The following is a 17,029-nucleotide window of genomic DNA, read 5'->3' on the forward strand; positions in this document are numbered from 1 at the left end:
TTTTCTCTTCAATCAAGTATCTGAATCAACAATCTGACAAACCCCCAGAACTGTCATATAAATCAAGCAAGAGCTTTTAGTTATACTCTAAAGCAGGAAGAGATGATTAGTGACTTTTATATTCACTCCTATACTTTCTTTTTCCCAAGTGTTGATAATTTGAGAAAGCAAAGAAATACAGAAGCAAGAACAGAATCAACCATAATACTACCTAATTAAAGTATTAATATTTTACTATAAAACTTTTCAGTCTTTTCTCTGTGTGTAACTTCTTATAGGAGCATACTTCATATATGACTTTAATCATGCTTTTTTTCTTTAACATTTAATACAGAAATTTTCTCATATAATTAAAATATTGTGTAAAATATATATTTTATCTGCATCATACAACAGGTTTTTTTTTCACATTTTACTTAGAAATTCCCTTATAATTGGATGCCTAATTTTTTTCCAAAATTTTCATTATTATAAGTATTACTGCCAAGAATGCCTTTGTATACCAAGTACTTTTTATATTTCAATTTATTTCCTGAATTATTATATAAAAGTATAAAATAGCATTAAAGTTTTTGGTCTTTATTAGCAAATTCCTTTCAAAGGATTTATATCATTTTGAAAGCTTATTGGCAATATATGAAACACTTATTTAATCATATTCATACCATTATTCAGTATTTTATTTTTAAAAATTTTACTAACATGTAGGAATGATAGAAACAAGATTTTAATTTTCACTTCTTTCATAAACAGTGAAATTTAATATTTTCCACATTTTGCTACAATTTTATTTCTGATTTTGCAAAATCTGTACTTTTTAATTACAAAGCTCATATGTATCTTATGTATTTCTGCCTTTAATTTCTTAGCATACTCTGTGGTTACTGTATTAAACACTATGGAAAGGGCAAAAGAGTGATAACTCTTTTCAACCTTAAGGAACTTGTATTTTGTAATCATACAACTTGCTTATTGAAGAGGCCTTACAATGTACCGTGTTCAACTCTCAGTTGAGGAAGCAGAGATCAAAACCACAAAACAGTGAAAAAAAAAATGAACAAGACTAAATGATTTTGTGGAACTACTAGGGTTATAAGGATGATTTTCTTTTAAGGGGAGAGATTTCTTGGTTGTTGGAATTCAGGAGAACTAGAAACCTGTGTGACTTGGAGCACCAGGGGAAATTGTCATTAGAAGAAAGGGCTTTTGTTGGGCTCTGAAGAATGGAAAGAATTTAAAAAGATGAAATGAAAAATTTAAGAGCATGAATTTAGGATCACCAAGTAGGAATAAACATGTCATAGGGGTTGGAGAGATTAGACAAGTCTAAGTAGGCTGGGGATGGTGCTGGGCAATGGCCTGTGAGATATGGCCAGATTAAACCTGTGAATCATGGATCACTGGACTCCTCCCCTTGACAGGCCTCACTCCAGTCTCTGCAAGTGCCCTGCAGAGAAGGGTGCCTAGAGAGCGTAACCCCCAAGGAGGATATTCAGGCTCACCCTTGTGCTGCAGGTAGACTGCTCTGACTTCAGCAAGAGCCAATTTGTCAAACTCTGCTGAGCAGACTGCACAGTGATCTGGGTTGATCTAAAGAGCTGGTTTTAGGAAAATCAAAACAAAGTATGATATCATCAGTTGGAGAGGTACTGGTGTGGAGTATAGGGGCCTCAGTCTACTTCCTGTGTTGTCCAAGTAAGCTCTATGACTTTAGGTAGATTTCTTATGTTCCCTATAGCTGGATTATATTGTATACTGAGCTCTCGGGAGGTCTCAGCCTCTGTAACCTCTAACAGGAACTCAGCTAAGGGATCACCTGTACAGAGCACCCTGGAGAAAAGAGAGTATGTAAATAGCAAGAAACCTCTGTTTTCTTCTTCAGATCTGGACTAAGGTGTCCTTTCTCTTAATTCTCTAGTTTGAAGGGTGTGAGTCAATATCTGGTACTTTCTTCCTTCGTCTCTGCCACACATGTAACAGGGCACCTGTGGAAGCAAATGCCCAAGTTATCTAACGTCTTTCTGTGTGGGGAGGTCATTTTAGTAGGCATTGATGAGATAAAGGTAATAATTTAAGCTTTCTTGTGAAAACTCTGTGTTTCCCCTCGTATGCTTCTTTTCTTCCTTTTATTTTGGGCAGGGGGTGGGGAGGGGGTGTTACCAGGGATTGAACTCATGGACTTTGACCACTGAGGCACATCCTCAGCCTCATTTTGTATTTTTTTTTTTTTTAATTTAGAGACAGGGTCTCACTGAATTGCTTAGTATCTCACTTTTGGCTGACCAATAGCTTTTCTAGTATTTGTGGTTTTGAACTCAAAATCCTCCTGCCTCAGCCTCCTGAGCTGCTGGGATTACAGGCATGTGCCACAGCACTGGGCTGGCTTCTTTTCAAATATTAGCTGTTGCATAGCCTCCTACTAATTTCTTGCCTGCACTTACTTCATTGTGTAAACCTTGGTAACTTGACCCTGATTTTACTGTATCTCTTTGGTGATGTCTTTTACAGTGATGATATTTCCTTTATTAATGTACCATAGCTAGTTTCTTTTTTGTTTATTTTATTTCATTTTTGGTTGGTACTGAGAATTTATTGGAAGGGTACTTTACCACTGATCTACATCCCCATCCCTTTTTATTTTTTATTTTGAGACAGGGTCTTGCTAAGTTGTGGAGGGCCTTGCTAAGTGTCTGATGCTGGCTCTGAACTTGCAATCCTCCTGCCTCAGCCTTATGAGTTGCTGGTATTATAGGTATGAGCCATAATGCCTGGATAGCTAGTTATTTTTTATTGAGATTAGAATCTAATTAAGGAGGCTGAGGATATAGATAATGCATAACAAAAACAAGCAAACAAAAACTCCAACAAATATAATATCTAACAAAAGGAAGAGGTTGTCAATTTGTTTTCACTTTGATGTCTATTTTATGCAGCATTGGAAAACTATATCTTTTGATGAAGTGAAGAAGACACTAAGTTGGAGACAGAGCTAATAAATTACCCCTTGATCGTTAGGCAACTACACCCCAAACACTTTTTCTCCCCTGAATCTAGAAAATTCAATGTTAGTATTTTAGTTTAATTTAGTACCTGGCATGTGAGTGCTTAATAATTTTTTTTCAAATTAATTCATTAGAGTGGCTTTATGATCCAGCAGCCACTATATAATTGAATTAGTTAATAGAAGAAAACAATAAAATTTGGAAAGAAGGGAAGCATAGGAAATTCTTCTGAAATATACAAAACATAACCAATAGCTTTTCTAATATTTGAGGATGATTTGAATCCTTTTTGATTCTTATTCTTGAATATCATTAGGCATTGGCAATTCTCTGTTTAAATGATTAAATTTTTATTTGCAGGGAAACTTACGGTTTCCAGAAAACTTTTGAGATATTATCTAATTAATTCCAGTAACAACTTGTGAGGTGGGTTGTACAGATATTGTTATCTCCACTTTTCAGAAAAGCAAGCAACTGGTAAAGGCGAAAAGAGAAGGGATTTTCCTAATATCATACAGCTTGTGTATATGAAATAGTGATGAAAGCAGAACTCATTTCTTCTGATGACCAGTTCAGGGCTTTTTCAGATGTATAAATCCTTAATCTCTAGGAAAGAAGCTGTCTGAACTCCCTTATCCTCGCATCGAAGCTGAACAATTTATACAAGTGTTATGGCTCAGATTCCTTCTCAGAATGTTCCAGCATCGTCCATCTTAACTGCCTCTTCCCTCCATTTTTATTTCTGAAGTATTTTCCCTTCAGGAGCAGACTCTTCTTTCTCCCTAATTAACTTTTATGTGGAAACTTCTATCATAATGAAATCACATGTGCCCATGTTCGCTTGCCTGGTTTTCTTTTTAGTGCACCTGGAGGGAGAAGCATTTTCTGCTGTCTCACTGCATTATCTTGCTGAGGGGAAGGAATATGTAGGAACTCAGATAACTACCTTCCTGAGAGTCAACCTTTTTTTATCAAACATTCTTTGGTATAGGCACAGCTTTGATATTAGCAGAAGTTGCCCCTTGTTGATAATTAAAATACATTGGTTCATGATGTTGGCAGCAAAGCAGCTTGGCAACATAAACACAAACATGGACTGTGGAGGCAGATCAGGTTTGAATCCTGGTGCTGCTACTTACTGGGCAATTTAGCTCACTTTCTGGAGCTGATTTCCTCTTCTGCACAGTGGGGATAATATATTAGCGTTATCTACCTTGCAGGGTTGTTGAGAGTGTTGAAGATAAATCATGGGTACTTTGCTTAGGGTGAAGGAGGTCACAGAAAAATACCATCCTCTTGCTAGACTACAGATCAAATTTGTGTGGCACATCTTCCATTTCCTCTGAAACTCCTGTACCCTCCCTGCCCTAGCCTAGGAGACTTCCTGCCCTAGAAGGCTGGCCAGCAAGAAACCCATCAGCAGCTTCCTTTGCCCTCTGGCCCAGTGGAATTTGGCTATTGGAGGGTCCTGGCAGGAGATCAGAGGCAGGGAGGAAAATGAGATCCTGTGCCTTTCCTCATCTCTTTCCTTTCAGGATTACCTGGGGCTAACTATGTCCCAGAGAGTAACTTCCCTCTTGGAGGCAACCTGTTCTGGCTGAGGTGACTCTTTATTCCTAGGTATTGACAACCCATCCCCTCTGTGTACACCCCCAACCCCAACCCCAACCCTGGGAATAGTGGAGTAAAAACTCCATCACTGCTAGCTCCAGAGACTGCACTTCTTATCCACATCATCTTCAGTAGTCTTTACTAAACCCTCTTAAATGATCCTAGTATTAATATGCTGCCTCTTTACCCTGGGACCCTAACTGATACATTATTCATTATTTTTTAGTTGAAAATATGTTTGCCTAGGAATGTTTTAAATAACGGAGATTAGCACTTTGAGGAGAAAACATAAAATTGGTTCTTTTCATTGTTTCTTGACATTTGGTACTAAGAGAAGAAAAAGATGATGATGATGATGATGATGATGATGATGATGATGATGATGATGATAGCCATAGCTAAGCATCTCTTAGGTGCCATCTCTTAGCCTACTTCATATACATTTTCTCATTTGAGCTAAAAACTCACATGTATATTATTATTACCACCCTTTTTCTCAGAGAGGTTAAGTGATTTACCTAAAGGTAATGCAGAACACTCGGGAAGAGCTGAAATTCCAATCTGTATCTATTTGGTTCTGAGGTCCACACTCTTTTATGGAGGACATGCTTCCTAGGTACCAGGCTGAGAAGGGCCCCTCTGTCAGCAGTCAGTTTTCAATTAACTGCATTTGTCTATTCAAATTGCTATAGGTTCTAAATTCCTATAGGAAAGCACCTCTTAACCATGGCCTTTAAAGCTCTCAAAGTAAACTTTTTAAAAATTTGATTGATTCAGCAAAACTTATCAGGTCTAATCCATTTTTTTGTCTAATTTGTTAATTTAAAATCTTTGAATCACTTGCTCACTATGGGCAACTATTTCATGGTTGCCTATAAAGGTACTCATTAATATAGAATATATAATTAAATTAAATATATTCTCTGATAATGTGTAAGCTTCCTGCAGCACTTAATTTTTTCTTTCCTTCCTCAGTGTAGTGTATTTAGTTTATGGCTTCTGTTATTTCGATCCACTTCTTAAACTAAATGAATCACATAATTTCATAGTTTCCTAGAACCTATAAAGTGCTCAGCATCATGACTACTCTGTAAAGGTGACTATGCTCCTGGAGGTGCACGAGTTGAGAAATTTCTCTTTGTGGATTAGCTCCTCTCTCCAAGCTCTGCGCTCTTAAAATAAAAGTCCAAAGACACTCAAAGAAACAGCCTTTTTTTTTTTCCAGCAAACTTACATTTGACTGTGCATTTTTTTTCTCTAATCTTTAGGCAAGTATTTTCATTAAGTTCAGAAGAAAGCTTTTTCCCTCAGTACTCTTTGGGTTCCCAAGTTGCAGCTAGGGAACTCTTAGCAATAATATACTCCATTTCTTTGTTTTTAACTCCATCTTTTGTTTGGCCCCCTAAAGCTATCTGCCTTTTATTATCAGAAGTCTTGAGGGGTGACTTACATATGTTCAAAGCATGTTTTATCAGCCTTGAGAGAATGGCAGTGCAGGATGTTGAAGAGCCTGGTGAAGGTCCCTCTCCACTGGTGGTCCTGGGTTCCCTAAACCTGATGGATGGCTTCATACTGGGGCCCACACGGACACTGTTCCCTGAAATCTTGCCCATTTTTTTTCAATCATTTTAGTAAAACTAGATCATTTAGAGCTTGATTAGTATTTCTCTGTTCCCTAAACCTCAGGCACAGGTGTCCTTTCATTCTTCTTTTTTTTCCCCTGAGAACCTTAGGACAATGCAAATAATGGAACTATATGCTGCTGCTAGCATTGACCTACACCTACAATGTCAGCTTACATCTGTATTGTAAGAGTTTTTGTGTTTTGATGATGCTTGTTTACCTCATACCCTTTCCCGTAGAGTAAGTTCTTTCCCCAATTGCTCTTTAGCCCACATGCAAACATACCCTATGTATATGCAAATCGTGGTCAGATATAGTAGACATGAAGACAACACATACAGCTATTAAATTTGCTCTTTCCACCAAACACAGAATCTTCATCCTAGTCTCTAGTGGAAAGTGAAGTTCAGGAAATAAGGCCATCAATATCATTTTCATGACAACTCTTTTGAAATGTTCTTTGAATAACAGCTATTGCTTATCTAGGTAAAGTGCCTTCAATTTTCTCAAGCATTCCTTGCAACCTCTTTGAACTAAAGGAATAAAGAACTCACTAAGTTTACTGAAGAGCCACTGGGATGGCATCAGTGTCTTGTGGATTATTGCTCAGGAAATCAGAACCATGACCCAGCTCCCAGGCTCTTTCCTTCAGATGTAGGAAGATTCCCCAAGTGGTGGACAAGGCTCAGTTGATGATCTCTTGGTTGAAAGTTAAGGGTCCAAAATTGTCCCAGTAAGAATCAACACATAGGGGCTGGGGTGGTGGCTCAGGGGTAGAGCGTTTGTCTAGCACATGCAAGGCCCTGGGTTCGATCCTGATCACCACATAAAAATAAATTAAATAAAAGTATTGTGTCCAACTACAACTAAAAGTAATATTTTTAAAAAAGAATCAACACATAATACAATTCAGCTACATATTCATTTCTTATAGTAACATTAGGTTGTGATTACCATACCTATTTTTTTCAGCCACTGAAAAAGTAGACTTGAATATTTAATGGAAAACAGATGGTGCTTGAAATCTCTAACTTACATTTTAAAAAAGCTGTTTTGGAAATGTTGTTTGTATGTACTTTTGTTGTTTTAAACACATCACCATTTTAGCCTGTTTTGATGAATTATTTAAGAGTTATGTTCCTAGGCCAAAATAGCATTTTGAAGTGCACGTGTTAATCATATACTTGATTAAACATTTCCTTGCTTTTTTTTTTTTTTTCCAGCATTCCAGTTGGCTTTTGAGTGGATAATTGTGGCAGTGAGAGCACTGACGTTGGAAACAACTAGTGCCCGTTTGGATTACTTAAAACACAACCATGAAAAGAAATACGTGTGATTTGCTTTCTCGGAGCAAGAGTGTAAGTACCTTTTATTTTCGTTTATTTTCTTAAAGTGTGTATTTATAACTTGTACTGTATTCTTTGGATTTTAATGCTGCATGTTTATGATTGGGCTTCTGGGAAACCTTTGGTTATCTTTCAGTACACTAATTGTATGCAGCTTATTAACAAATGAAGACTTGTTTGTCAATGTGGCCTGCCTGACATTTGATGGGAATTCTCGTTCTGTGGGTTTATAAGCCTTTCCATTCATTCATATTAGCCTACATGAATGAAGGTATAATATGGAATACCCTAGTTTTTAAATGCAAGCAGCAAATATATAGTTAAATTGAAAATGAAGAAGTTAACATTTAAATATCAAAATTTCTGGGCAAATCTAAAAGCACAAATTGAAATTATGTCAACAGTACTTAAACTGATCATATTCTGAAAGTTCTTTCCTTGCATGAACTCTCTACTTGGACGTAGGTTTCTGATCTCTCCTTTTGGTCTTTCTTTTTAACATTTTAAAGTGAGCATTCTCAGGACCCAGAAGAAGTTTAGATCTTCTTTCTAATTATTTAGTGTTCTTCGGATACCAAATTCATGATAGCTTTTGGTTTTCTATCAGCTTATGAAAAAAGCTTCAAGAAATAGAGCAACTCAAAGGAAGCTTCATGAGGCAAGGATGAAAGCAGACTGTTAATTTCCATCAGGAGAGCACTAAGAACATGGCCCTTTGTTCATTTACCCAGGGGGGAAAAGGCATCCAAACAGATGTGGTTGTGACGTAGGAGCATTCATTTGAAGGCACCAGAAAAACCACAAATGCAAACACATTTCTCTAGTATGGGGGTCTCTTTGTGTTACATCCACTGATTCTATTGTGATGGCCCAAGGCCATCTTTCATTCTTTCTATAGAATTACTATGTAGTTTTTAAGAGTGAAGCAAGAGTATGCAGAGAAGAAAGTACAGTATGCCTATTAGGGTTTCTTTAAAAATGAGGATAGACTGAGATATATGCCCATCTTTTTTACTGAGTACTGTGTTTAATAACCAACCAAATAAATTCAACAAACTCTGAAGGAATGTTCAGATTCATTTGTTTTACTAGTTGGTGTTTGGTTGTATGGGTTTTGTATAAAATAAAGGGCCAGAGCTTTGAGCCTAGAATTCCTTTTATCATCATACGGAATTCCTCATTGTAACAGGAGGTGAGCTGCATACCAAACTGCAAACACATCCCTTTGCTTCTCAGTGTTCCTATTATAAATTAAATATGAAAGCAAACCATTAACATAATGCTTTCTTCTTTAATTTTAGAGACATGTGATAGGAGAAAAGTGTATAAAAGCAAAGAGCAGAATATTTTGGATAATTAATATATCATTTAAACATTTCCCTGGTGCTTGGAGGAAAACATTTTTATTGTAATTTGTTATATATGACAGCAGAATACGTTACAATTCATATTACGTATATAGAGCACAATTTTTCATATCTCTGGCTGTATATAAAGTATATTCACACCATTCGTGTATTCATACATGTACTTAGGGTAATGATGTCCATCTCATTTCATCATCTTTTTTATCCCCATTCTCCCTCCCTTCCCCTCCTACCCCTCTGCCCTATCTAGAGTTCATCTAATCCTCCCAAGCTCCCCCCTCTCAACCCCACTATGAATCAGCCTCCTTATATCAGAGAAAACATTCAGCATTTGGTTTTTTGGGATTGGCTAACTTCACTTAGTATTATATTCTCCAACTCCATCCATTTACTTGCAAATGCCATGATTTTATTCTCTTTTATCACTGAGTAATATTCCATTGTGCATATATGCCACATTTTTTTTTTTATCCATTCATCTACTGAAAGACATCTAGGTTGGTTCCACAGTTTAGCTATTGTGAATTGTGCTGCTATAAACATGGTTGTGGCTGTGGCCCTGTAGTATGCTGTTTTAAAGCAAATGATTAACTTAGTCATAACTTTAAGGAACTGTGAATACTTAATGATGCTAGAAGATTTCCTATTATTCGTTTAAGGTGAAATCTCTCATTGTGGAAAGGCTCAACTTTCTTAGACTAAGAGAATCTCAGCTGCCTACATTTGGCCAAATGTAAACAGCAGAGCTCTAATTTCACTCCTTCCCAGCTCTTTCAGAATCCACTGGCATAAGGAAAGTATCTCCACTTAATTAAATGACTCTAAGCAGGAGATTGGTCTTTAACAGAGAAAAGAGCCCATTTCTTTCCTGGTTAGAAGTTGTCATTTTAGGCCTTCAAATGTTTATTTTGTACTGGTCTATTAATGTAACCTCCTCCCACCAGCACTTATGTCTTTTTTTTTTAATTCTATTTGTTTTAATTGGTTATACATGAGAGTAGAATATATTTATGCACTTTGATATATCATATGTAGATAGGATATAATTTTCATTTTTTCTGAGTATATGTGTTGCAGAATCACACTGGTCATGCAGTCACGTATATATATAAAGTAATGATGTCTGTTCTATTCTACTATCCTTCCTATCCCTACGTCCTCTCCCCTCCCCTCCCTTCACTCCCCTCTATATAATCTAAGGTAACTCTATTCTTCTCTAGTGCCCTGCCCCTATTAATGTGAATTAGTTTCCACATAATAGAGAAAACATTCAGCCTTTGTTTTTTGGGGGGGATTGGCTTACTTTGCTTAGCAAAATGATCTCCAACTCCATCCATTTACTGGCAACTGCCATAATTTCATTCCTCTTTAAGCTGAGTAATATTCCATAATATTCCATATATATACACCACATTTTCTTTATCCATTCATCTTTTGAAGGACATCTAGGTTGATTCCATAATTTAGCTATTGTGAATTGAGCTGCTGTAAACATTGAAGTGGCTACATCACTGTAGTATGCTGCTTTTTTTTTTTTTTTTTTTTTTTTTTTGGCAAACTTTTCATTTTCAAGCTGGGATTTCAATCTTGTTTATAATTGCTTTGTGAAGTTTTATTTTGTATTTATAAATACATATTTATGTCTATTGTATATTGCAAACATTTCCCTGATTTTTTGTTATTTTTTTGCATTACAATTCTTATTACACATATAAAGCACAATTTTTAATATCTCTGGTTGTATACAAAATATATTCACACCAATTTGGGTCTTCATACACATACTTTGGATAATGCCTATCACATTCCACCATCATTTCTAACCCCATGCTCCCTCCCTTCTCCTCCAACCCTCTGCCCTATCTAGAGTTCATCTATTCCTCTCATGCTCCTTCTCCCTATCCCACTATGAATCAGCATCCTTACATCAGAGAAAATATTTGGCATTTGTTTTTTTTTGGGATTGGCTAACTTCGCTTAACATTTTCTTCTCAAACTCCTTCAACTTACCTGCAAATGCCATGATTTTATTCTCTTTTATTGCTGAATATATTCCATTGTATATATATGCTACATTATTTTTATCCATTTATCCATTGAAGGGCATCTAGGTTGGTTCCACAGTTTATCTATCATGAATTGTGCTGCTATAAACATTGATGTGGCTGTGTCCCTGTAGTATGCTGTTTTTAAGTCCTTTGGGTGTAGACAGAGGAGAGGGATAGCTGGGTCAAATTGTGGTTCCATTCCTAGATTTCCGAGGAATCTCCATACTGCTTTCCATAGTGGTTGTTCCGATTTGCAGTCCCACCAGCAATGTATGAGTGTAACTTTTCCCCCACATCCTTGCCAACATTTATTGTTGCTTACATTTTTGATGATTGCCATTCTGACTAAGATGAAATCTTAGTGTAGTTTTGATTTGCATTTCTCTAATTGCCAGAGATGTTGAACACCTTTTCATATATTTGTTGATTGTATTTCTTTTTCTATGAAGTGTTTGTTCAGATCCTTAGCCCATTTATTGACTGGGTTATTTGGTTATTTTGGTGTTAAGTTTTTTTGAGTTCTTTATATATCCTAGAAATTAATGCTTTATCAGAGGTGCATGTGAAGATAATCAGTTATCTCATACTAACAAAGGTGCCAAAACATTCACTGGAGAAAAGATAGTCTATTCAACAAATGGTGCTGACGAAACTGGAAATCCATATGTAGCAAAATGAAATCAAATCTCTATCTCTCACCCTGCATGAAACCAATTCAAAGTGGATCAAAAACTTAGGCACTAGGACAGAGACCCTGCACCTAATAGAAGAAAAAAAATATGTCCATATCAGCACTAATGTCTTTGTCATAACAAAATCCAAAATTGTACACTTCGAAGTAGATGTTTCCTGTTTTGTGGAAAAAGTTTTAAATAATTAATTTGATTTAGAATCTAAGAATGTTTTTATTTGCCATTTTGACATTTTAAAATCCAGGGAAGATTTTAAATGTTAAAGCAGTTTCTGTTCCTCCTTCCATACATGTGGCTTTGTGGGTCTTGTATCTGTCACTGTGAATTAAGGCATATAAAAGAGGAGGGAAAATACTATCTTTACCAATCACCTTTTAAGCGGGCTCCCCTTCACAGAGGGGCATAGCTTGCAAGACCATTTAGTCAGTCTCCATGTTGTATGAAAGATGTGGGCATAAGGTGGGAAGTTTTGTGGGTGAGTTCTGTTCATCATTACTTCCTAGTTTCTGAGATTTCAAGTCATGTGTGGTCATTTATAAATTGAATTGAACATTATTTCCCAAGTAAATATATAATCAAGGAATTGGGGCAAAGAAAGAACATTAGTCAGCTCTAGGTGTCACAACAAAATGCCATAGACATAGATAGTTTCAACAGGAACATATTTTTTCCATGTTCTGGAGGTTGGGAAGTTCAAGAACAATATACCAGCTGACTCAGGTCTTAGTGAGGACCCTTGTCCTTGCTGATATTCTGCAGATGGCCACGTTCTTGCTGGCACCTCATATGGCAGAGATAGAGCTCTCCAAAGTCTCTTCCTATTAGGTCACAATTCCCATCATGTGGGTCCGATCTTCATGATCTCACCCAACACTGATTACCTCCCAGAGACCCCACCTCCACATACCATCCTACTGGGAAATAGAAATTTAATATATGTGTTTAAGCGAGACACAAATATTTAGTCCATAGCAGAGAGTTTGGTATTTTGAGGAGATGATTTCAATGTCTCTATGATGTGTACGCCCAAAGGATGGCTAATATGTAGAATCAATATATTCTCTCAACTGGGTAACACTGAAAATGACTTGGTCAACATATTTCTTTTTTATTTCATAAGGTTTATTTTAGGGGAACTCTTCATGATGATTTTTGAGTTTCTGATAATCTCCTCATAGTCTTAGAGGCAAATTTTATTCAAAACTAGTTTTCCTTTCCTTTGCTATTCTTGTTTTGCTTATTTTATATTATTTGGTTTTGATATCTAGTCCAATGACACAGGTCTCTAAAGTCCCTTGTCCTGTTAATGGATTTACCAGTTGAGCTAATATTTCAGAGGTTTGTAAATTTCAGACTTGATGATCTGAGTCACCCCCATTTCCTTCTACCAAAGCTCACTGTCCCACTGTATTTTAGCCAAACAGGACAGGACAGGGGGACTGAACACAAACATTTCCATAGTAAGAGTATATTTTAAAGTTAGGGATTATTTAAAAGAATTGTAGAGCATTGTTCCTTATGATATCTCTACTTTTATACTCTCTGAACTCATGAATTTTTATAAATATCATCTGGTGAATGAACTGGATAGATTCTAATTCTCCTTTATTAATCAATTCTCTTGTATATTGAATTCTAAAATATCCTCAAGGATTTTTACATTAACTTCCTAATTTGCTAGTATCCTGAATCATTTTCTTCCTACCAGTTTGGAGAAATTCAAGATATCAGATGCTCAATTGTATTTATTATTTTCTTGATGAAATTGCCCTTTGTTTGACTTAGGATTCTTTTGGATGTTTTACATTTGAATAAATTTGTCACTCACCAGATGTCTTTAATTGATGCCCCCTGTTCTGTTTGATAGAATTGTTCTTTTTTAGTGATTATTCAAAACTGGAAGCAAGTCTTGGCTGTTTTCAGGGACAGGTTATCTGGAAAATTCTTTGCACACTGAATTAAAGCCTATACAAGCAAGCTGTCAGTTTTGAATCCAGAGTTTGGAACCCATCTGGTAATATATGCCCAGTAGGCCTTCTAGAATTGCTTCTTCTCACAACAGACTTTAAAAATGTTATCCGAATTTATTTGATGCTTCAAAAAACAAAAGTAAACCTTTTGCAGTTGAACCTTTACCTTTCTCATTTTTGGAGACAGTCAGTCTTCTAATGACCCGAGGTCAGTAATTTATGCCTCATCATCTGTATTACCTTCCATTGATGCCTAGTAGACAGGTCAGACCAAACAAATTTTTGGAAAGGATGATACATTTTATTATGGAACTTCAGAGCTATCTACATTTATTGTTCCTCACAATTACTCTGTCCAGTAGACTACTTTTGGTTTTTATGGTTAAAGTAAAAACACTTCATCCCTTCCAAGGCTGGCCTTCCTTTCTCTACTATATTCATCACCACCTAAGATGTGGGACTGACAGTTGTCATAGATTAGAATCCTGACAAAGTAGTGTAGAAACTACTTTTTTCTTAGAGTCCAGAGAAGGCCAGGGAAGATACAGTAGGTAAAAATGCTTTGGAAAAGGCAAAATACAAAGCAAAAATTAAAATGATATTGTTGTTTGTGTCTTTATCAGCAACAAACTGAAATAAGAACTTGCAGATTTAGAGATTTCATTTCTTGGGCCATTATTCCTCTCTTCCAGTGTGTGATTTTTATTTTACAAATTCAACAAATATTTACTCAGGGGTTTTTATGTGGTAGTGTCTGGATATCCAATATGAATAAAATCCTTGTCTCTACTCTTGAAGAGCATATCTGATAACTGAATTTATAGTTTGTATTGTTTGTGAAAATTCTTTCACTGCAACCCTGCTCAGCTGTGTCTGTGCCATTGTGTTCTTTCCTTCTTCACTGGGAAGCTAAAGTCCTGTCTGTAATCTCCATGCACTTGCTCTTCAGCACATTGTGGATACCCTATTTGGTGGAGATATTTTGAGCTGTGAATAATGGGCCCTAATTGTCAATTATGCTCATTGTTGCAGAAACATAGAGTATCTTAAAATAGTTAAAAAGAATCTTTCTCAGATAATCAACAATAGTATAAGAATAGCTGAGAGTACAAATGAATGTGAGGATGGCAAGAAAGGTCTGTAAGAATAGGGACTGATCAGCAACCATTAGCTGTATAATCAATCACGGCACATGATGGTTCCAGCAGCCAAAGCTAATCATTAAGTTTTTGTCTTAGAAAAACCTTTACTTTTTGCTGATATTGTGATGTGTTTGATTTTTCATTCTGGGGCAATTTCAAGTGGGAATTTAATTTTGAATGATTATGTGCAAGAAATAATTGCATATATTGTACTTAGCAAATCAAAGATGTATAAAAATGTAGAGGAGTCTTGTTGATTGATGATGAATATTAAAGAATCTTTCTTACAAGCAGGATCTCTATAACAAAGTGAAACTTTAAAGAATTGCATACTAATTTGTTGGAGTTTTCAATTAATATTATTTTTCCCCAGAAAAAAATTTCTAATAAATCTTATTTTTAAACAAAGCCAATTCTTCATCTTTAAAATTTAGTTCACCATCATCTTTAAGATTTTTAAAATTTGGTCATTAGTAAGCAAGAGTTTTGAATGCTAAAAACAACAACAACAACAACACTTAAAATTATCAATGTTTACTTTCTTTCTCAATACTTTCAAGTGTAACATGGGGATCATCCCTAAGTTTTAGTTTAAGCTTTATATATGTGTGTTTTGATGGAGGAAGTGGGGATAAGAGAACTTTAATTAGATTTATTATCAAATGGCCCCCAAATTTAGTTTTTTTTTTAATCAGGGGTAAAATGAAAAAAAAAAAATACTTGTGAAAGCACATTGCAAAGTAAAAGCAAACAAACAAAAAAACCAAACCAACCGGACATGGTAGTGCTCAGAAGGCTGAGGCAGAAGGATTGCAAATTCAAAGCTAGCCTTAGCAATTTAGCAAAGCCCTGAGCAACTCAGCAAGACCCTGTTTCTAAATAAAATATTTTTTAAAAGGCTGGGAATGTGGTTCAGTGGTTAAGTATCACTGGGTTCAATCCTAGTATCAAGAAAAAACAAACAAAACAAAACAAAAACCCACAAATCAACCAGACAATAAAAATGTTATAAGATATTCAGTTGTATTATATGCTTCCATATGAAACCTTTTAATTCTTAAGGATTTTAAAAATGGAATTGATCGTTCAATAAATACTGATTCCATAAAAAGTCAAAAAATTAAAATGGAATTGATCCATCAAAAATGAAATCATCAACAACAAAAAATTTACTTTTGTTGTTGAAAAAACTCACTCTTGTCAGTTCACAGACTCCTCTAAGTTATGCAAATGAAAAGTCATGATGCCAAAGCCAAGGATGTATCATGATTATATGCTACAGCTCCCCATCTTGCTTTCTAGTTCCTTTTTTCACCAAAGTTGTGTCTCATGTCTCATACCTGGAATTGGGTATACAGTCCCATCTATAGAACTGGGAAAAGACATTTAGTTTAAAATCTCTTATAGTCATATCCCTACCCTATGGTAGCAGTATGGATTTATGTTTTGGTAATATTGCTTCTGTGTTAGGAATTTGGCCATGCTGTTAGCCTCCAACATGCCTTGTCAACAATATTTATTAAAACCTCACCAACTATTTGACTACACTGTAACAGGTACATTCCATGGAGGCGCTTACCAAACGGTACCTAAGAGACCTGGAGATCACAATTCACTTATCATTTTGGAATTTAAGCTTTGTGAGAATTTGGCTCATTAAACATTAAAAACCAAATGTATTAAAACTACTGAAGACAAGTGATAACACCACAGTGCCACACACACACAAAAAATCAATCCTTTCTAGAAACTAATTTAAAATAGGAACCACAAATTTTAAAGGTCCTTAACTCTGCTTTGTGTAAGTACTTTAAAATATTATTAAATGCTCAGCTTGTGTTTTTCTAGAAGAGGCCATCACACAGTGTTAATTTGCCCATGGGGTTCCATTTCAACACTATATGAATCATACCAAAAGAGACCTACATGTTGCTTGGAAACAATAGTCTCTGAAGGGATATTCCAAGATAAACAAAGGATTTGAGGAGAAGATGGGTGATTTTCAGAATGTATGCCTATGAGGACTGAACAAGCAAATGATTTTTTTTTAAGTTACTCATCTAGGGATTCACAGCATGTATTCCCTCATCCAAAGCAAATGAAATAACTGCAGAGTAGTCAAAGAAAAGCAAGCACAACCTTGTGTGGATAGGTAGTGTCTGTTTAGTAAGCATTTGTATGTTCTGATTTCCTGAAACAATACTCAAAAATGTCCTAATACAAGAAGG

At 35.7% G+C, this 17,029-nt stretch overlaps 1 protein-coding gene across 2 annotated transcripts in view; it reads left to right on the plus strand.

Annotated features, from left to right (window-relative positions):
* The first annotated feature begins 7,459 nt into the window (after positions 1-7,459).
* Positions 7,460-17,029, plus strand: part of Pde4d (phosphodiesterase 4D) — a 1,072,337-nt gene continuing 1,062,767 nt past the window's right edge. Inside the window, exon 1 of one of the 2 annotated variants that reach the window (XM_071612584.1) lies at positions 7,460-7,594. In XM_071612584.1, the coding sequence (XP_071468685.1) occupies positions 7,553-7,594 (42 nt within the window). In that variant the 5' untranslated portion in view covers positions 7,460-7,552. The remainder of the gene's footprint in view (positions 7,595-17,029) is intronic. The other variant, XM_071612590.1, reaches the window with a different exon arrangement.

This window comes from Marmota flaviventris, chromosome 5 (assembly GCF_047511675.1).
Source record: "Marmota flaviventris isolate mMarFla1 chromosome 5, mMarFla1.hap1, whole genome shotgun sequence".
Classification (NCBI taxonomy): Eukaryota; Metazoa; Chordata; class Mammalia; order Rodentia; family Sciuridae; genus Marmota; species Marmota flaviventris.